General features: G+C 57.7%; 1 protein-coding gene across 1 annotated transcript; it reads left to right on the top strand.

Moving 5' to 3' along the window:
- The first annotated feature begins 12418 nt into the window (after nt 1-12418).
- On the top strand, nt 12419-18058 carry EDN2 (endothelin 2). The gene is made up of 5 exons (XM_059376426.1): nt 12419-12630; nt 13009-13165; nt 14693-14815; nt 15743-15841; nt 17364-18058. Exons 1-5 carry the CDS (start codon nt 12567-12569, stop codon nt 17455-17457), a joined length of 537 nt encoding a protein of 178 aa, XP_059232409.1. The 5' UTR covers nt 12419-12566; the 3' UTR covers nt 17458-18058.
- Nucleotides 18059-21991: the final 3933 nt, after the last annotated feature.

Here is a 21991-nt window from a genome sequence, read left to right as displayed (position 1 = left end):
GCAAGACAGCCAGTGCCACCCCACTTCTCAGCTTCCCAGACCCAGGCTCAGAGAGGGGGAGTGATTCCGGGAAACAAACAGGCAGGGCCCACAGGACTCATGGCCAGCTTTCTCTCCCACGGCAGCCTCCAAGAGGAGAGGAGACCACGGGCTCCCGGCAGTGTCCTCGGGGTAGCCCTGGGGTCTTTTTTTTTTTTTTTTTTAATTAAATTTATTTATTTTCAGCACAACAGTATTCATTATTTTTTCACCACACCCAGTGCTCCATGCAATCCGTGTCCTCTATAATACCCACCGCCTGGTACCCCAACCTCCCACCCCCCTGCCACTTCAAACCCCTCAGATTGTTTTTCAGAGTCCATAGCCCTGGGGTCTTGCTGTGGCTTCTCGAGCTCTCGGTGCCACCCTCTGGCCCTTCCAGGGCACAGGCCTTCCTCCTTCTGGGCAACCCTTCCCTCCCAGTTCCCCCAGTTGCTGTTTCCCTGTGCCCCACGCAGGGACCACGCAGAGCCAGAGTCCCAGAGGCAGGAGGAAGGGGCAGCCTCCCCGGTGTGTCCTACAGTCCCGCGGGGGGAGCCGCGGTTGGCTTGGGGGGGGGGGGGGGGACACGTGGAGGCGCTGCACCGCGGTGATGTCAGACCCCGCCGCGCCCCGGTCCCAGCACGTTCCGCCGCCAAGCGGGGAACAAAGCGTCCTGCGCATTCCTGCGCTCTGACTCACCGCCCGCACGTAGCGCGCCGCCGCCACTGCCGCTTTGCCCAAAATTGGTCGCGAGCGAGGGCGGGCCGAGCGCGGCGCGGCGGCTGGGAGCGCGGGGCGGGGAGCGAGCGGTGCGCGGGCCGCCACCCCCCACCCCGCCCGCCCCGCCGAGGATTTCCCAAAACAGGCAAGAGAGGGAGCGGCGGCGGGGACGCCCGCGGTCCCAGCGACGGCCCGGGAGGGTCAGGCAGGGGGCCACCGCGGGGTGGGAGGGTGAGCAAGGCTCCGGCGGAGGACCAGGAGCACCTGTCTTGGAGCCTCTGTTTCCGCATCTGCCAAATGGGGATGCTCAGGGCACGGTCGTAAGCACTTGGTATGAGCCGCCTCAACTAGTTCTTACACCAACCCCAGGAGAAACGTGTATTATTATCACCGTTTTACAAAGAGGAAAGCGGAGGCCAGGGCACTGATTAGCTCAAGGTCCCGTACGAGTGAGTGGCAGAGCTAGGGTTCGAACCCCGGTTGTAAGCTTCCGGAATCTTCATGTACACCTCCGCCCCCCTGAGGCTGAAGGATGCAGCGAAGCATCTGGCGCAGCGCGAGGGGTGTCGTCCCTGGCTGCTGCCCCTCTTGGTGTTGCCGCGAGGCCCCTCACTTCAATTAACCTCCATTCCCTAGCCTATTAAGTGAGTGCTTGTGGAAGGGCGCCCTCCAGGGGCGGTCTGGGGAATGACAAGTGAGGATCCAAGTGGGGTTGGTGGGAGGAAGATTCTACCAGTGTTCCTCCGCGCGGGGCCAGGCGGTGGGCTGGGCAAACAGCAGAGTACGGAGAGGAGCCATGCTAAGCCTGGGGACACCTGTCAGGCACGGACACACTGGGGTGGCCTCCAAAGGACAGCCAGGAGGCTAGAGAGCACTGAGCTGCCTGTGCCCCTTGGGAGAATATTTGAGACGGGGGGAGGGTCTTCGCCCTGGTCCCTCTTCCAGCCTGGCAGCTTTACCTTCCAGCCTGATTTCAGAGAAGGTGGAGCTCTGTGCAACCCTGGGGTGTCTGGGCCAGAGGCCTGTCCCGAGTTGACAGGAGCAAAATGGCCAGCAGGTGGCCTTGCTCTCCCTAGGCTGTGGTGTCACCCACCTGGGGTTCATCTGAAAGTCAGGGAAGGCCCTGGAAGGAAATCCCAAGGAACCCCAGCCAGCACAGCTGAGACTCGACTTTGAGCTCAGGGGAAGATCCACTCCCAGCCGGACACACAAGGCCTCTGGGCTGGCCTCCAAGCTCCTCTCCCATCACTGAGTCTCTCTCACAGTTCACTGCAGCTCCTAGGACAAGCCACGCCTTTTCAGGCCCACCAGCTGGCACCCATGCCGCTTTCTCTACTACCCGGACTGCTTTCTCTGCCTTCAGAGCCTTGCTCCAATGTCTCTTCTGCCAGGAAGCCTTCCTGACCCTGTAGATAGAGGCAGGCACTCACTCCTTGGTGTTCCTGGGGCTCCATGTCTCTCCCTCCCTTTCGACCAGCCCAGAGCGTGACACAGAGCTCAGTGGTCCTTGAGCCCAGAGCCTTGATCCCCGGTCCTCCAGGCTCCTAAGACCCTATCCCAGGCAGGTACTGGGTCTCTTTCCCAGGATCTCAGGTGACCCAGCCCGCATCTGATGCAAAACTGGCTCAGCATGCTCGCTGCGCGACAGTAGAAGGCACAGCCCCTGGGGCCTGGGGACACCTGTCCTCTGGCTGTGGGACCTTGGGCGGCTGAGGTAGGCCCTGCCCTGCCTGCTTCCTAGGCCTGTTTGCAAGATTGTTTGAAGGAAAACAGAGAGAATCCTTGGCACGTGGGCACAGCACCCCACACAGCTGTCATTATCACCGGGTCATTATGACGGACCTGCCTTGTGCCGGAGGCTTGGGTGCTGAGGCTGGGCGGCAGGCGGCTGATGAACTCAGCAGCAGCCCCAGCCCCTGGCTGACTCAGGCTGAGAAGGCCCCGGGAGAAGCACTGCTTTCTGGTCAGCCTGAGCCAACCCAGCCCTGGCCCTCTACTCCCCACCCCAGGATTTGCCCAAATCCGAGGCCATTCTGGTCCTCTTATCGGGGGAGATAAAGGTCCCCTCCCCCTGGAGGACAGAGCTATTCAGCTGGCTTCCGTGTGACCTTGGCACCCCTCACCCTCTCCGGGCCAGCCTGGGGAAGTCCTGACTGGGGCCAGGCAGTGGCTTCACAAAGCTCATGGGCATGCCTTCCAGGCAGGCAGGGTTGGGGCGAGAGGGGCTCCCTCACGGCTTCTGGGCCCCTGAGGAAGAGGTCCTGCTCTCTTGCTCCTCAGTGTCTGGCCCAAGGTGGTGGGTAGGAGTTTCCAACAACCCCATGACATCATCCTTCTGAGAGCCTGGGGTGGTTATTTTTACATGCCACTTAGGGAAACTGAGGTGCAGAGATGGGAAAGCCTTTACCCCAAGCCATGCAGCCAACAGCTGGGCCGGTGGCATTGTGGGTCTGTCAGCCTAGTCAGAGCCCATACGCTGTAGCCCTCCATTTTCTGTGGGCTCCTGGCCGGTGCTGGCTGCCTCCTTCCCTCTCCACCCGCCAGGACACCAGCTGTGTGCCAGGGCTTGGACAAGAATCTACTTATGAATCCTCACATGAATCCCTAGGACAGAAGAGGTCATCAGAGCTCAGAGAGCCGGTATTGTTTGGCCCAGATCACACGACAAAAGAGGCAGAGATTTGGTCCCCAGTCGGTCAGGGCTTCAGGGCTCTGCCAATACCAGGCCTCGGGGAGCCTGCAGGGGGACCCTGCGGTCTCACAGACACCCCATGGCTATGGGTGGCCAAAGAGGGCGTGTGCCCATCCTGCCAGGGTGGGCCCACCAGGCCTGCCTGGGCCCGAGGCTCCTTGCCAGACTCACATGAAAGCGTGAGGTCATTGGCCATCCCAGCTCCCTGTCCCATCTCGCTGCTGTGACTCAGCCCTGCCATACCCAGACCTCCTCCTTCAGGGGACCCCAGCCATGGCCTGGGCTGCCCCCACTCCCTGCCTGCCTGCTCGGGGCCTCCCACCCTGAGTCACCGCTCACCTCACCACCCAGCACGTGGCTCACAGCAGAAACAGCCTACTCCTCTCACCCAAGCTCCCAGAGTTCCCACTGCTAAAGGCCCACCAGTCAGGCTGAGGGATGGGGGGACTTTTCCTACTGTCCTTAGACTCGGGCCCCGAGGATGACCCCCAGAACCCGCTTCTGAGGCCTCTCTGGCCCTGACAGCAAAAAACTGGAATTGAGGTAAAGAGCTCAGATCAAGGCCTCAGACTGACCTGGATTCAAATCTCAGCTCTTCCGCTGTCATAATGGGTGACCTTGGACAAGACACCTCAATTTCCCCATCTGGAAAGTGGTTGAGCAGAGCCTAGGGTTCATTCTTCAAGTGCCAGCTGCTTAATAAGCCCAGGAGGGTTTCAGTGGCTGGTGGGGAGACAGTACACGGTTTTTGAAGCCACTCCAGGGAAAGATTCCGTGGACACTGAAGCTTCAAGACTTCCCTTTGCAGGCTGGGCACCATACTTCCCTAGGTGGTTCCAGAAGGCTATGTGAAGAGGCCACAGGTGACCTCACACTCTGCAGCTTCTAGGGTAACCACAGAACACTTCATTTCCTGGAGGACCTTAGACCTCCTTAGACCAAAGGAGGGGCCTGCCTGCAGCCGCCCAGCTGAAAGTTGAACCCGAGCCTACCACTCCATGCTCCTCTTCCCAGCCACCTCCCAGGACCCAGGATGCCCTCCCCTGCCAGTGCCAGAGACATCATTCTGGGGAGGACTGCAGAGCTCATCTGCCAACAGGAAGCTCTTGAGAACCCTGCTCGGAACCCAGTTTCCCAAACTCCTTTGGCAATGGAGTCCTACCTGCTTCCAGTGTTTTCTTTGGAACACACTACAGGAAACACTGGGCTGGGCTGCATGAGCCCATGAGACTTTTATTTTTACCAGGTCCCATGATGCTCAGAAGGCCACTCCCCAAGCTGTGGACCCCCAAGTGGGGACTCAGCAAGCCTGGGCCAAGGCCAGTGGAGGAAGAGTGGACCCAAGAGAGAACATTCCCGACTTCCCCATTTCCAATTCAACAAGTCGTTATGGAGCATCTGGTTGGGACAAGGGGACAGAGGCTGGAGCGTTCACATAGGAGGAGAAGGGCAGAGAAGAAAGAGAAACGTCATGGACACTGGGGTCCGACAGACCTGAACTTGGACCTCTGACCATTACAGGTCAAACTCTCCAAGCTTTCAGAGTCTGAAGCCTCGTCTGAAAATGGAGGCACTAACACAGCTCAGAGGGTTATGTAATTAGGTGTTCAACAATGGCTACCACGGACAGAGCCCTTTCTCACTTAACCCTTCCGACAGCCACAGTACTGTGATGACGCCTATTTGTAGATGATGAGACTGAAGAGGGAAGAGTGAAAGCTCTGGTCATGAGAGGTGGGCCTCTGCTACAAACCTGGCTCGGCCTGACACGGGAGGGAGAGCCCTGGGAGACCCCGAGTAAGGCCTAGATAGAGACTTAGAGTCTAGCAAGGCTATAAATGAGAACCACATGGGTGTTCAGAGGATGGTTTGATCTCATATCTTAGATGGAATCAGGAAGACTTTCTGGAGGAGGTAACATTTTGGTGGGCTTTAAGGATGGCCAGAATAAATCAGGTAAAACCGGAAGGAGGCTAGGAGGCCCAGGCTTGCACCGAGGCAAAGAGGCAAGAAAATCTGTGATGTCTCCAGGGAATGACAAGTCCTGCGGTGTGGTGGGCTAAAGTGTTGCACACCCAGGTCACCATCGGTGGGATGAAGAAGGAAGGGTAGCTCGGCATCGGATCCCTAGCAGGTCGGACGCCAGGGTGGGCATCGGGGCACGGCGAGTCCCTTCACCCTGATGCCGGGATGGGTCCTGGCTGGAGGCTTCCTGCTGAAGCCTGGTTTTCATGGGAAGGCTGCGTTTCCCAAACCTGCACATGCTTCTTGTCTGTTGTGGCATTATATGGCATGCCAAAGCCAATGGGGGTGGCTGGAGCAAGCCGGGGGTGGGGGCAGGTGCTCTGGGGGCGTCTATGTGACCCAGAATAGTGGAGGGGCCTTGTGGGGGATCTGGCCTGTGGCATAACAATTTCTAGTAGATCTGGCTAGGCAAGAGGCCAAATCTGCCATTGGCTCTACCAGAAACCCTCCCGGTAGCTATGAGGTGGGATTTTTCTTCTCAGATCCCTTTGACAGTTGTAGCCTCTGACCCTCAGGAAGGTTAAACTGCAGTGTGGCCTGGGTCACATGGCCAGTGAGCAGGAAAATCAGCCTCAGACTGTCCAGCGCCTGCCCCACACTACCTATATCCTGGCCCGGGGCTGAACACTCAGCCATAGGGGATTGGGGGCGGACTGGGGGGCAGGACAGGGGTTCAAGCCTGAGTCACAGGGCTTTGAAGCTGACAGTTGGATCTGCCAAGCCACAGAGGCTCCAGGGGTGGGCTGGCCCCTGACTCACCCCCACACCCCAAACCAGCCCCAGGCAGAGGCTTCAGCTCCTGACCGCCCTTTTGCCTGCGTCTCTCCTGGGTCATTCACGGCTCAGGATTCCCAGGTGCTGGGCAGGAAGGCCAAGGCCTTTAGGCAAGGAGGTACCCCAGGCACACCTCTGCTCAGGAATTTCAGCCGGGAATCACAGTGGGAACCTGAGCTTTGCCTGCCTGCTGGGCACCAAGCAAACCTTGATGATCTAGGCACCGAGCACTTATTTTTAGCTGACATTTAATTCTAAAACCCAAGTACTATACTTTCGGTGGCCCGACCTCCTGGTGGCTCACCCCTTCCCAGAGGGTAAATACATCCTCTTGGCAGGGCACTGGGTGTGCCTTGGAAAACCTGGCTTCTAGGCAACAGAGTAGGTGTGACTCTGAAAACCCGCCAGCCACAAGTCCTGGCCAGTGGTGGCGGTGGGATGGGGGAGAAGGCTGGGGCTCCAGCCCCTCCAAATGCAGGGGCCTGGGTCTCAGAGAGAAAAGAGTCCAGGCATTTTGGGTTTCCAGATCCAGGCCTGGCAGGATGACCTCTGGCAGGTTGTTCCTTTCCCTGGACCTCGACTTCATCTAGTTATAGTCCAAGGACCCTTCCATCTTGGGATACTTTGTCTGATTTTTTTTTTTTTCTTAAATATTATCTCAAGTCTTCATCATTAGAACATTTTAAAGATGGTACCGGGCAGGAAAAGGGTCTAGATCTCTCTCATCAGAAAAATGTTTATGCAAAAACAGGCTTTGTCTGGTAGGACGAAGCTATCTGTTCCATCTCGCTGCAGTGCTAGGCATACAGCAGCAGTGCCCAGGCCTGTGGTAAGCCCCAGGTAGGGATTTCAGAGCAGACTGTGCCTCAGTGAGCTCATTGGCTCAGTGAGGAGACACACCACTCCCCAGGAAATAACCAGATATTTCCAGGACAAGTGTAATGTGCTATTCAAAGCTTTTGAAGTTTGACCTTTCTAATTTCTCTAACCACATCTGTTACAAAAGAGGTGGATGAATGTTGTGTAGATGTATGGCTAGAAGGATAAATGAAAGGTTAGCGGATGGAAGGATGGATGGGTGGATGAGGGCATGGATGGTTGGGTGGATGGATGGACGGATGGATGGAAAGAACATTGGATACACATGATACAGGGTCATTGAGGGAAAGTTCCAACCTTGCTTCTTAATCATTGTGTGACCCTAAATAAATCATTTCTTATCTGTAAAATGAGAATCTTATCTGGAAAGACCTCATCTGCAAAGTGTGAATTATGAGCCGAGCCTGCCTTCCAGGTCTATTGTGGGTATCCTGTGCAATAAGAATGGACTGTCCGTATCTACCTAACAGCTGTGACGAGGCCTCAGAGAATGACCTTGTAGGCATGGGCTCTGTGGCGTGTTTTTACTACGGGGTGAGGGCCTCCATGGACACGGGTGGGAGGCTGCTTCCGCTTTGGGGGTCCCCACTCTCCCAGTCAGCCTAGGGTTCTCTGCCTTACAAGGGAGAACTAGCTCTGGAGGAACGTTGCTGCAGGCGAGGCCCCCGTGGGCTGCAGAGCCAGGAAAGCACATTGAGGGCGCACTGAGTTCAGGGTTAGAGCTTTGACCTTAAGCTGATCCACTTCCTAACCTTGGCTCCGCCACCTGCTAGCTGTCTGACATTGGGCAAGTCGTGAGCCTCTGTTTCCTCATTTATAAAATAGGGTCTAATGACAGTACCTACCTCTCAGGTGTATGATGTCCACCAATGGAGATAAGGTGTGTGAATTAGGTAGCAGAATGCTTGGAATATGGTAAACACTCCATAGGTGTGTGTTTACCCCACAGCCCTGAAAGGCTGTATGGGGAATTGAGCCCTTAGCACTTCGGAGGGAACTCAAAAATTCAGAACGCAGAGATTTTCATCCTGGATGATGAGTCCCTGAGCTGGTCTCCTTATTTTGGAAAGTCCAGCAGGAGCCACATGGCCTCTTGATGAGGGTGCGTTGACTGAACAATATCTACTTTCAGCTGAAATGCCAGCAGTTCCGTGGGCCTCGCTGACCCTGACCTGATCACCCCTAGATTAATAACAAACAGGGCCCATGAATTATTCCTTTACAAGTACAGTTTATATGGGAGATATAAATCTCTCCAAATGGGCGGAGGCAGAGGGAGGGGGAGAACTGGCAAGGGTTGTCCTCCAGGGAAGCCATGGACACCAGGGGAGCTGGTCTCACAAGGCCGAGACGGCCTTTGCGGAGACCCGGTGTGGGGACAGTGGTGTGGGTGGTGGCAGGCCCTAGTGGCTCAGGGTGAGCTCTGGCTGATGGCAGGAGGCCCAGACCACCCACCAGAAAGAGGCCCTGAGGCTGAGTGGCCCCAGGCCTGAATGGGGCCAGCCCTGACCTGCAGCCTTGGGGACAAATGATGATGGGAATGTCTGAACCTCCTCAGTCCCTAAATACCCAAGCCAGGCGGGCTCCAGGGCCAAACCCTCCACAAGCCCTCATCCCCTGCCGACTCCAGACATCACCCCCCGGCCAGCCCCATCTTCCCAGCTACTCGCTCTGCTAAGCCGCCTACACGGTATGTGCTTACAAACGAGACGCTGTGTCCCTTCCTCTGGGGCTGCAAACAGAACTTCCTGAAACCTAGTGGGACCAGGGTGGTGGCAACAGGGAAGCCACTGGTTTTCCAGAAGGGAGACAGCAGAGGGTCCCAAGGGGCAAGCAAGAGCTTGCGGGGCTGTCTGGCGAGCTCTGAACTCAGGTCAGTTTAGTTCTGAGGGTCATAGGCTTTCAGAGCTGAGAGCACCCCTCTCGGTCAATGGGAAAAAAGAAACACTTCAGGGAAGCCAGGGAAGGGGCAGGACTTGTCCAAGGCCACACAGAATGAATCGCAGAGCTGGGACAATGTTTGCTGTTTCTACAACCGAACCAGGCACCTGCTCTAGTCCTCATCACCAGACATTTCATCCTCTTTCCTGGGTGTCCTCAATCCTACAAGTGGTTTCAGCTGCTGGACAGCCCAAGAGACTTACTGTCAGTGCATAGGGGAGGGAGAGAGCTTTGGGGGTCAAGGGAAGATGACCTAGCCCTGTCCCAGGGGTCCCAGATGTCCCAGGGGTCCCAGATGTCCCAGGGGTCCCAGATGTCCCTAACCCCAGATGTCCCAGGTGTCCCTAGCCCCAGATGACCTAGCCCTGTTTCCTCCAGGGAAAAGGTTCTTTCTCCCTTGTCCCCTCTCCTTCTTCCGCCCTGGCCTTCCTGCCAGTGGGTCCTTCCTGGCAGCCCTTCCCAAACAGACCCTGGGGCTGTCCTTGGACCCCTGACAGCTTCGCGGGTGTACTGGAAAGAGTGGGGTTGGATCAGTAGCCAAGAGAACATGCGTGGGCCCCATCACTGTCTTGAGCAAGTTGCCTCTCCTCTTGGGCCTCCGTTATCCCATCCAGCAAGTGGGAGTGGAGACTGGAGAGAATTTCTAGAGGGCAGTTTCGGGCACCGTGTGTCACCCAGAAATATGCCTCGACTTCTCTCTTCTGCCTACCTGCCCTTCTCACAAATCTCTCCTTGGATTGGGCCGGGGCCAGGCCTAAGCGGGACAAATTATTTTGTGTGCAGAATGATGCCTTCCAGATCCGGCCAGGGGACCCTTGGCTGAATCCCCATCCCATGACCCGCAGCCTTTAGCAGCCCAGGCAAGAAACGGGGATGAGGCAGAGCAGCGGGCAGACGGCCAGGGCTGTCGGTGGGAGCCCGAGCTATGGGGCTGGGGTGCCATGCGGCCAGGTCAACCAGGAGGGGCACGGGGTGACCGTCGGGGCCAGGCTGGAGAGCTATGGGGCTGGGGCTGACTATTTTTAACTCGGTTTAATTTTCCCTACCTGGAAACCAGCTCTTGCCAGTGGGGTGGCCCTGTTCCAGGAAGGCATTCACCCCCTCGGACCTGGGCTCGCTCAGGTTCCGGGGGCCGGGCCTCTCCATTTCATGGGAGCCCTCTTTGCTGGGCTCGGGGAAGGAGGGGAACTGGAGGCGGGCGCAGCTCCCCTCACCGACCCTGCCAGGCCCGGGCAGCGGCCCCTGCCCTGTCGTCATCCTCTTTTCACACCACAGAGGGATCCTGTCTCCTGGTCTGTTTAAGTCTCCTATTATGTTTCCCAGACTCGGAGCCTCTGCTTCCCTATTGTCCTGAGCAGCGTTGTGCATTTGTGTAAAGATTAGACGCGGTAGAACCCTCGCTCTCCTTCCAAATGGTCTTTCTCTTTTACTTGCTCAAATCCGAGTTCTTTCTCTCACCCTCTGCTCTGCTTCCTTGTCCACCCTCTCTCCCTGCCTGTCTTTATCTTCCTCCCTGTTTGTTTTCCTCCCCACCCGGACCCCCTCCTGCTCCCCGCTGACCTGCTCCTTCTTTTCTTCTCTTCATGGTTCAGTGGTTTGAATTCTCGATCTGCCTCCTCCCCCACCCTGACCCTGCTTAATTCCGTATTTATATTCTCCAGGAGACTAATAGAAATGACTAGGAGTATTGCTCACCTCATTCCAGAAATAACTTTTCTAAATTCTTAGAGAGACACCTTGGCGGGGGAGGGCAGCTAGTACTGCATGGGGAGTCTCTGGTTTTTGCAGAAGGGACTGAGATCCCTGTCCCGGTGCCGGTTCTGCAGATCCACCAGCTGCGTGACCTTGGCCAAGCCAGGCCCCTCTTTGGGTCTCCTGGGCCCTAGGGGAGCTGACCCCCAGATCCTAACAGCTGCCTCCCAGGGCCATGATGGAGAGGAGCTGAAAAATGCTCCGAGCGCCCAGTAGGTACTCAGAAATGTTGGTTCCTGCTTCCCCTGCAGCCTGACCGAGACTGGGGGAAGGGAGATCGCGCTGGCGATTCTCTCTCTCCGTACCCCTCTGTGGCTCACACAAGGTACTTTCTAGTCATGCCCTAGGAAGAAGCAAGCACGCCAGTTTCTCTGTGGTCATCCGTGGTCCCCTTCCTAAGCGTCTGATGGCAGAATTGCTGCTAAACACGGGAACTGCGGATTGAGCAGCCTGGTTCCCAGAGACCTGGTTTCCACAGTTCAAAGCCAGGCGTGTTTTTCTGCCTTCCCTCCTCCCTCAGACGGCACTCTCTTAAGGCTCCTACTGTGTGCACGGCCAGCTCCAGGCCTTGCCTTCTCCAGAGCTCTGGACCTGGAGATTGCTGGGGAGATAAGCCTGGAGTCATGAGTCAGGCAGGCAGGAGAGCAAGGCTCTGGGAGTTCCGAGAAATGAGAGGGCTTTTCCTGTTACACTTGGAGACAGGGTCCCTGAAAGACGTCGCAGCACCTGGACTCTGAGCCAGGCCTGGGCAGGAACAGAGGGCGAGTGCTGGTCCCGCAAGCTGCTTAGCTCAGCACCAGGCCATCCACACTCTGTCACCAGCCAGACCCAGGTTCTAGGCTAGCGGAGAGGCAGGAGCCGAATGCTAGCCCCCGGGGTGCGCCCCCCCACCCCTGCCTTGCCATTTTGGAAGAGAGTAGCCATGGAGGTGAGCCAGCTGCCCTGTCGTGTCCAAGGCTGGAGGTCTTTCAATGGGTGCTTTGTGTGTATGCCCATAGGGGCAAGGGGGTTTGAAGGGACCAGAGCGCTTGTCCCCAGGCCCTGGGAGGAGGGAAGGGGAAGGAAGGGAGGGGGCACTTCCTGGGTGAGGTAGGCATGAGGCAGCTCCCAGCGGGGCAGAGGTCAGGGGTGAGCTGTGTCCTTCACCGAGGGAAGCCAGCCCAGAGAGGGCTCTGATTTGCCCAAGGCCACAAAGCCTTGAACACCCCCTTTCCCCTCCCACACAACAGAAGGGGCGTCCTCAGCCTGGGTGGCAGTGGGCAGGCAGGATGGCAGGGTCTCCCCCAAGGAGAAGCAGGGCTGTGCTCATGGATCTCCCCCTTCCCACTCCTGACTCAGCAAGAGCCCTGGAGCAGCAAAACAGAGAGCGAGGAAGGGGGTCAGGCACATTGGGGGTGACTTGAGGCAGCCCAGCAGAACCGGGAGGGGTCCCTAGGGACTGCAGGAGAGCTGCCGTACTCCAGGAGGTGCTCCAGGCACAGAAGGAGGAGAGCGGGGCCTTCCCTCCCGCCTCCACCCTCCCCTGCCCTCCTCCCCCACCCCACACCAGGGAGGCCAGCCAAGGCGTGCACCCTGGGGTGGAGGCGGTGTCATCGCTCTCCTGTATGGGGCAGGGCTGGATGGGCAGGGGCGGGGCTGCGCTTGGTGTTATAAGAAGCCGCCAGGGCACTGAGGCAATGAGCTATCAGCTCGGCTTGGCAGCAGGACGCTGGCGACAGGCACACTCCTTCCTCTCCTCCAGCCCGTGCGCTCCACCGCTGCTATGGTCGCCGTGCCCACTGCCTGGTGCTCCGTCGCTCTGGCCCTGCTCCTGGCTCTGCAGGAAGGTGAGCCTCCCCAGCCTCACCTGCTACAGCAGCCGCCCCACCCCCTCCGGGGCTGCTTGCAGGTGTCTCCCTCCCCAGTTCCCAGTACTCGCCGGTCAGCTGGGGGCCCTCAGGGGTGGGAGTCCTGCAGCCGCGGCAGCTCTGGGGAGCTTGGCAAGGACAGAGCTGCTGCAAAGCACAGACAGCACTGGCCCTTCTCACCTGGCTTTGCTGGGGCTTCCCCCAGGCTGGCCTGGAGCTCCTGAGCAATAAGAAAGCCAACTTCCTCGATTATGCAAGAGGAGGAGCCCGGCAGGTCCCCTATCCCAGCAGTGCCAGGCGCCCTGACCCACCTCTCTGCCTCTCTCTCTCTCTCTCTCTCTCTCCTTGGACACCCAGGCAAGGGCCAGGTGGCCGCTGCTCCGGATCACCCCGCGCCCTCGCCCCGGGCCCGAGGCTCCCACCTGCGGCCTCGACGTTGCTCCTGCAGCTCCTGGCTGGACAAGGAATGCGTCTACTTCTGCCATCTGGACATCATCTGGGTGAACACCCCCGGGTGAGCGCGGGGATCCAGGTGGGGCGGCCGGCAGCAGGGCAGGGGATGAGGAATGTCTCGCAGAGTCCAGCTCTCCCTGGGCCTCCAGACAGGGTCACTGCGCTACTAGGGAGAATGACTGGTTATTTTTCCAACTTCCACGTGGGGGCTGCCCCATCACACAGGGCTACCTTGGGAGAGTTCTTGCAACAGGCTGGTATTGGCCCCGTTTTCCAGATCAGGGCACTGAGGCTCAGAGAGGTCGGGTGCCTGCCCCAAGATTGCACAGGAAGGAGTAAGCCATAGGTGGAGGCTCCCTCCTAGGCCACAGCTGCCGAAGCTCACGCCCACTCTGCCATGCGGCCTCGGCATGATCTTCCAAGAATAAGACACTGAATGACAGCACCCATGCCTTGACGGTGCCAGGCTCTGTGCCAAGCACGGCTCGTCTGTTATCAGCTCGCGAACCCCTCGTCCTCCCCACGACGCGGGCGCTGCTGCCGTCTGCAGTGACAAGACGAGAAGCCTGGGCTGTGTCACCTGGCAGCGCTGGGGTGGGAGCCCAGGGCTGTCTGCTCTGTCTGCACCCGCACAGCCTCCGGGCCACTGCATACTTCGAGCTGAAGTTTCTCTGGGTGTTTGTGTGTTTTTTTTTTTTTTTCCTTCCCCAAATTGCAAAAGGCAAGAGAAGCTCTGCACGTAAGCGTGTGGAGATAATCCGCATCCAAACACTCGCTCAGGGCGGGAACGCTGCCAGTCCCTGCGTGCTGGGTCTACCTGGGAGTCATTACAACTTCAACCACATTGTCTAAAATTAGCTCTGGCACCCGAAGGTGCTGGTCCAACCGGCCACAGGGCCCCTGCCCTGCCCACAGCCTGCCTTGGCCAGACTTTGAATCTGAAATCAATCCCACCTGATCTCTCCCTCCCTCTCTCTCTCTCTCTCTCTCTCTCTCTCACACACACACACACACACACATGCACACACACAAGCGCTTGCACACACTGTTTCTAAGTCAGCGTGCTCTAAGTAAGCCACGTTTATCGCCCTCCGGGCAAGGGATGACCAGGTGAGGGCAGCTTAGCTGAGAGCCTGTATGTTTACTTCTGTGAGATGGCATTTCCTCCCCTCCTCCACGGGGACCAGCCTGGCCCTCTCCATCAGCTCAAGTTCCTGTCTGGGAGGGGCTGGGAGGACTCCCCACTTCCCGACTTAGGGAGGGAGCACTGTTCTGGCACCTCCTCTCCATGCCGGGAGGCTTACTGAGTGGGGCTGGGGATGTGGGAGCACGCAGAGGCCCAGAAAGGGAGAAGGACCTCTTCCCCCACCACCTGGCAGCCAGGGAGGGGCCTGCACTGGGCCTTCTTGAGGTCAGGGGCTGGGAACGTTTTTACTTCCACCCCAGGGGCATGGGTGGCCGTCCCTGTGTGTGCTGCGGACACTCTCTGCTTGCCAGTGGTCGGAGTTTATCTAATCCTCTCCCTCTCTCCCCCTCCCCTCTGCTCTCTCCACCCTATACCACTACCTTGCTGGCTGCCTGCCCACAGACAGACAGCTCCTTACGGCCTGGGAAACCCGCCAAGACGCCGGCGCCGCTCCCTGCCGAAGCGCTGTGAGTGCTCCAGCAGCGGGGACCCCGCCTGTGCCACCTTCTGCCATCGAAGGCCCTGGTAAGCTGGCACCCCACCTGCAGGGGCTGGGGGAACAGGGCATCTGGAAGACCGGCAGAGAAGCAGAGTGGCTACTGGTGGGGGAGCAGGGTCCTGGGAGCCCCTTAAGCTGCCCCCCTTTCTGTGGAGAGCCAGTCACCCCAAGTCCCTCCCACTGTCCAGCACTGGGGGCTTCTGAGAGCACCCCACCCTCACTCCTGGGCAGAAGGGACACTCCCCAAGGGACAACAGAAGCTGCTCGGGCACAGAGGGGATAGGACTTGTCCTGTCAAAGGAGAGTGGGAACAGCAGCCTCCGTCTGTCTGCCCAGGGGCGCTGAGCTTTGGCTTCTGAGCTGCAGCGTGGAGCGCTCTGGAGCTTTCTTGGTGGAGAAGTAGCAACTAGACTTGGGAGACCGTGGCACTACTCTAGGGTTGTCACAGAGTTGCTGGGGGTTGGAGGGCGGTGGGTGGGGCGCTCTGCCAAGTCTCTTAACTCTCTGGGCCTCAGTTTTCCCACGTGTAAAAGGAGTGGGAGACTGTGTTCCTTTGCTTGTGCACCTGGAGGATTTGGGGAAAGCAGAGACTGGCTTCCCAGTCCCAAACCTGCCCTTCCTATGATGATTTATGAGAAACTCCTCCTCTGAGACTCAGGCTGTGGCCCCACCCCTGCCTCAGTTTCCCCTCGCAAAGAACTGTGCTCAGCTGCAGGTGGCTGGATTCTGGGAAGGCCGGGCCCCCAGCTGCCTCTTTCTGAGGCTAAGAACACATTCCCGGCAGCTCAGTTTTCCTCAGCCCCCACGCCGCCTGGGAAAGGAAGGATACCAGGTGCACAGGGGTGGAAACGGATCTGTTTGGGGTGAGAGTGGGGGGGGGCACTGGGCCCACAGCCAGGTGTTCTCAGGGCCCTGGACAGCCCCTCACTTGGGTCCTAATGCTGTTCATTCAGGGCCGAAGCTGTGGTAGTCCCAGGCAGCAGGTCTCCTGCCGACGTGTTCCAGGCCGGCCAGAGATGGACGTCCGCAGGAGAGCTCCTCCAGCAGCTGAGGTAAGGGGTGCCTGCACGGGCAGAGCACCTCCTGTATGCCTTGCACGTTACCTTTGTTCTCCAAGAAGGTGGGACTGGGTCCTTACTGGGCACCAAGGGAACTGAGGCTCAGAGAAGTGAAGGCACTTGCCCAACATCCCAGCAGTCCATGACAGGCAGCTGACCGGCTCCAGAGCCAGGGGTCTTAGCTGCTGTGCTCTCTGTCCCCACTAGGCCTGGAGGTTGACTTTCTTAGGGGGGGCGGAGGGACTGTGATGGTGGAAAGAAGGAGTCGGATATTAATTCAGGTGTGAGTGTCTCCTATGCGATGGGTCCAGAATGCTCGGTGATCTAGCCTGTCCCCTCCTCCCTGTCCCAAACCGGATCCCCTTCCTGGCAGCCCCGGCAGGGCTCAGTGCGAGGCCTGGCCCATGGGATGTGCGCACAAAGGCCTGTCTCACCACATTGACTTGAGAATAGAGCCCCCACATCTGGCCGTGCAGCCGAGGGGCTGAGGGGACAGTTCTGAGCCAGGACTGGCCTATTTGAACACCTGCTGTGCCACAAACAAGCCTTTGTGACCTTGGGCTTATTGCTTCACTTCTCTGTGCTTCTGAGCCTGGTACATCAGGGCAAGCCATCTGTAGGGGTCGTTGTGAGGGCGGATCCATTGACGTAGGTGGAAGGCACCCAGTGCGACCTCTGGAGATGTTAACCATTCAGACCTCTGTCCTTGAGGCTCCTCGGAGCTAGCCAGCACTGGGGCCCAGCGTGGCCCCCTGGGGGCTCCCATCTTTGTGGGGAGGCTGAAACCTAGAAGACCAGATGGGGAAGGGAAAGGGAAGATCCAGCATAGGGAACTGTCCAAGGACGAGCAGAATCAAGAATCAGACTTCGCAAGCGTGCACGGCCTCTGGCCTCCCATTCTCATCCTCACACCGGCCAGGCCTGGGTTTATTTTATAGGCTAAGAAAGGGACTCGGGGAGGTTGCCATGCTTGCTTCAGTTCCCATAGCTGAGAACTGCAGGCAGACTCCCAGCTCCAGGCTAGAACCCTTGGAGTCAGGACAAGACCCTTTGGATAATGCTGGAGCCCCTGCGAGGGGCTCATCCCAGTTCAAAGGGCAGCTAAGACCCATATTTGTCTGGGTTGAACCACTTTGAGCGGGACCTTGAAGAATGGGAATTTTAGTCCGTGGAATTTGGGTGAGGGGAGGTAAAGAGCCTAGAAGGAACGGCAGGAGCGCGGATATGGAGGCGGGAAGGCAAGTCAGAGGAGGTACGCTGTTCTTGGCCCTCCGGTCATTGGGGCAGCCTTTGACATTGAACATCAGCTTCATCAAAGTCCCCATGGGCAGAGGAGATTCTAGTACCTGGCCTGTCCCTGATGTGCAGATTTTGTTTTCAGGATGAGCTGTGGCTGCCCCCGACCCCAGGGCAGCTATGATTAAGGGGGTCAGGTCCTGTCGCTGCTGCCTGTCCTAGGGAACACTTGGGCAGCCCATACCTCCCAAGATGCTAAATGGACCCTTCTCTATTCCAGGGAAATTTCTGCCACCAAGATCCGCTTTGCCAGACAACACCAGGAGGCAGAGAGGGAGCCGAGGCCCATGTACCCCAGGCGAAGGAAAACATAGCACTGATTGCCAGATTGCCAAGGAACGCTGGGAAGGAGCCTGTGTGGGGCTTCGAGGAGAGGAGCAGCCCAGGGCCAGGGACACAACCTGCTGAGGCGGCACGAGCTCTGGCCTCCTTGCACGGGTGAAGGAGTTTCTCCCAAGTCAGCTCATGTCCTCACCCTACCCAGGAAAGCCTTCAGCCCCCAGGCTGCGGGGCGGCCTCCCCCCACTAGTCCCAGCCCCGCCGCCCCGCGAGAAGGAACTACATGAGGAGCGTGCTAACCCAGAGACCACGTCCTGAGAGGTTTCCTGTCTATTGGCTACAAACTGAGATCGGCGAGCAGTGGTGGACGGAAGCCAGCGCTGGAGGCTGGACGGGGCTGGTGTCCTAGGCAGGCCCCGCCCATCCCCTCCAGTTCTCCCTCCCCAGAGTCCTTCTACCCCCATGTCCCCAGGATGCTCCTGGTAAGAACGGCCTGCTCGGCTTCATCTGTCTGTATATAACTTATTTCCTCTAAGAACGTGGAGGATTCTGTTATTTATTTTAATGTATTTTTTTAAGACTCTTATTTACCTGCGAACTTGTGTTTTTAATAAACGAAGAAGTGTTACTCTGATATTTTGTCTTGGCTGAAGCAGAGGTGGGAGGACCTTCTCAGGAACAGGCTGCTCGGAAGTTAAGGGGACACAGGAAGGAGAGAGAAAGGGTCTGGGGCAGAAGCCAGAGCCCAGGGTTCTATTCCCCCAGGCTCTTGCTGGTCACCTGTAGCTGCTAACCCAGCCTCTCTAGGCCCTCGCCTATCAACGTGCCTGAGCAGCCATTTGTAGCTTTGAAATCCAGGATTCTGGGACCTGTGTTCCCATTGGGCCAGTCACCGACGGCCAGGCCTTTCCCAGGAGCATGTTTGGAAGGAATCAAGACCCACTTCTGCTCAAGCAGCCCTCACCAGGAGCTGTCGTGAGGCCCAGAGTGTATCTGTGCAGCAAAGGCTATAGCCAGATGGGTCTCAAGACCGTGTGCAGCCCGAGGGGCCAGTGATGGATGCTATGATGGTGCTACAGCCTGGCCCTCACTCATCCCTTGCCTCGGGCCTCGCCAGTGAACAAGACGTGAGCTTCAACCGCGGAAGCCCAGGGCTCCAGGCCTGGGTCGATCAGTCCTGCCAAAGCCGGAGAAGCAGCCCACCCGAGTTCCAGGGTTGACCAGCAGTCAGGATCACCCCTGCTGATAGCTGCCTGGACCCACAGCCTCCATGCCTGCCAAATCCTCCTGTGACAAGCTGTTCCCTTTTCTCCCGGCTGGGCTGGGCTGGGAGTGGCAGGTGGCCCAAACGGCTATTGCGAGATAATTATTTACACACTATTCTGATCCTGCCTTGTCCATGAAGCCAGCCCTGACCCCCTCCTGGAAGGATGTCATGCCACACATATCGAAATCCTACTGTGTACTTGCACTTGACTGATACTAACTGCATCTCGGTAACCTGTGACAGAGGAATTTTTATTACTCTGTTTTAATGATGAGGAAATTGATGTATGGAGAAGGCAATTTACTTGCCCAAGGTCACACCGTAAGTGGTGACGTCAGGATGAACCCAGAGTCTAGGGTACATATGGATGGATAGATGGATGGATTTTTAAAATATTTTTGATGGAATTCACGGATCACCACTGCAGCATGACCTGGGATAAATCTCTTTCTGGGCCTCATTTTTTTTTTTTTTTTAATCTACAAAATGGGAAACAATAGTCTCTAGCTTGTAGGAAAGGTATGAACATGAAACAGACTGCTGGGTTCAGCCCTCGGCCTGATAAGAGTCAGAGGCTGCTTGCTGGGCTGTCAGAAGTGATTCTGTAATGACCAGAACAGCCCTTTTGCTGACGGACCTGAGGTGGGCGGCTCGGGGAAAGAGGAGTGGTCAGAATAAGACTCCTGGACAAAGGGGCTGCTCCCACAGCCTCCGAAGATGAGTAAAACTCAAATAGGAAGAGATTAGAGAGGGAATTCCAGACGGAGGGAACAGGGAGGGTGAAGCTATGGTAGCAGGATGGACAGAGGCGGTTCCCATGGAGAACCCGTGTGGCTGGAGCATGGTGAGGGAAGAGCAGCAGGAGATGATGCCAGAGAGACCTCGAGACCAAAGCAAGGAAGCTGGACCCTCTCTTGTGAGCCACAAAAGGGCTATGAGCCACAGGGGACCTGATCAGAGCTGGACTTTGGAAATATACCACCAGAGGGCTGCACAGGGCAAGAGTGGACAGGGAAGCAAGTTCGCCCCCAGCCCTCAGCGGTCCACAATGCATTCTAGGTGGTGAGGGTTGGAGTAAGGGGGCCGGGAGTCAGGGCACGCCTCTCAAATCTCAGCAGAGTCTCATGCCAGGGCAATCTCACGCTGCTGCAGCCCAGCATCCCATGCCAAATAGCCCTGCCCCTGGAAAATGCCAAATGAATAGCCAGTGGCCAGGCTGGGCAGCTGAGTAGGGCAACCCCAGGAAAGCAGGTGTGAGGGAGGCCTGGGAGAGAGAGGCTGAGATCGGTTGAGGGTGTGTCAGAAGCCCAGGGAAGGAGGCATCCACTGCCCTTGGCACAGGTCCCTGTAGCCCTGGCCAGAGTTCAGAGATCAGAGACCCAAATGATTAAGTCACAGAGATGATTAAAGGGAAGGGAGGAGACCCAGGAGGCAGGTATAGGAAGGTGACGGTGCAGTCTCTCGGATCCTTATTCCCGGGGAAATGGGGGCCTCCAGCTCAGGGCCTGCACTTTAGGGGGTCCTACTCTGGCCTTCTTTGGTCACCTGTGTCTCCACAGGACAAAAGGGGTCATGTGTGCCTCAAGTCTGTGCCTGCTATGAGGCCACACTGCAGCTAGCGGGGGCCCCAGAAACAGGGTGGAAGGTAGGATGGTGTGCAGAAGGAACAGGGGGAAATGTTGGGGGAGCAGCTGCCAAGTCAAAGCAAACCCGGGGAAGCAAGACCTCAGCCCTTCGGGAAGCTTGTCCAGAGTTCGGAGGACAAAATCTCCCCTTTTCCTGCCTTTTTCTGCCTTTACCATAAATACTTAGCTGGTTTTGTCAAGGCTTTGTGAGTCAAATTGTTCCTTCGGGATAGGCCAGAAGGGGGCACAGAATGACCCGGATTGACTTGGGTTCGTGCATGGATGGAAGCCGAGGCAGAGGGGAGCGTGTTCCTGAGTCCGGCACTCGGCCTCCCGACGACGCAGAGCCGGGCTGCAGGTGAGGCCTTTCAGTCCTGGGGGGGCCCTCCCCACACAGTTCAGAGAAGCCATCCACTCATGAATGATCACTCTCCAGAGACTCTTGTGAGCAGGACAGACTCAGCTCCTGGCCTCACGGGGCAAGAGCAGAGTCCCTCAAAACAGAATAAAAAACCAAACACCCAAACCAAAAACCACTGTTAACTATCAAGATAAAAATAATAGCTAGCGTTTATTGAGCACACTCACAAAGCGCTTTATGCACACGAATTTCTTGGTTCTTTGCAGCAACTTACACTGCAAGTTCTGTCATTTTAGTTTGTGGCTGAGCCAGGATATAAACCTCACGCTCCACACGTCTATGCCTTACCGCCTCTCCGAGAGGACATCCACCTGGTGATGGGGGTTCCTGGGGTGGGAGAACCCAGGGAGGCTTCCCGAAGGAGGTGACATTGAGGCCGAGCACTAGGGAGCCAATTAAGTGAAGGAAGAGAGTAGACAGGAGTGTCCCAGGCAGGTGGAGCAGCGGACGCCAAGCCTGGTTGTGGAAGAGAGCCATTCTCAGCCCCTTTCAGGGAATGAAAGAAGAAGTGGGCCCTGGGGAAGGCTGGAGAGGGGAAGGCAGGAGTGGGCTGCGCCCTCCTGAGCCCCAGATCGGGCCAGAGCTCCCCGCATGGGAGAAAGGGCTCCAAGCAGGGAGAGCTACAGCAGCCGTCACTCCTCATCACAGCCTCAGACAATGTCTCCCAGGAGAATACTGCCTCGCTTGAGATGCCCTCCTCTTGTGCTTCATGCCTTTGGATCAAAGCACACTTGCTCCGCTCAAGGGTCTCCCGGGGTTGGCAGGGAGGAGAGATGAGGCAAAATGACAGGAGGAGGGATATGTTACGGACTGCCCTTCCAGCTGGCTTGGTAGTGGGGAGGGTTTGGAGAATGGGCAGGGTTTGCACACTCTGGAACGAGGAAAGGGCATCGCTGCTAGGGGAAGGGAGTGAGGCGTGTCTGGCCAGAGCTTGGAAGGATCTGGAGCGAGGCAGCCGGCCTGATCAGCAGGGGCCAGGCTGGAAATGGCATCCAATGCCAGGAATTTGAGCTTGAGAGATGGGACCAGTGATGGTGGCTAAGCAGGGGAGAGCTGGGGCAGGAGCCGGCCTTGGGCGGCTGGCTTGTCACCGTCGCCTCCCTAGCCACTGCTTCCAGCTCATCAGGGCCCTTCCAGCCCCTCTCAGGGGAGAGCAGAGTGTGGGCCTCGCCTAGGCCTGCCAGGGACCTGAGCCAAGAGCCCTCAGCAGCTCGGAAGGGGGCCGTGTGCAGGCCCGCCCCAGGAGCCCTGGAAGA

The sequence above is a fragment of the Mustela nigripes genome, chromosome 14, assembly GCF_022355385.1.
Source record: "Mustela nigripes isolate SB6536 chromosome 14, MUSNIG.SB6536, whole genome shotgun sequence".
Classification (NCBI taxonomy): domain Eukaryota; kingdom Metazoa; phylum Chordata; class Mammalia; order Carnivora; family Mustelidae; genus Mustela; species Mustela nigripes.
This window is presented reverse-complemented; position numbering and strand designations above follow the sequence as displayed.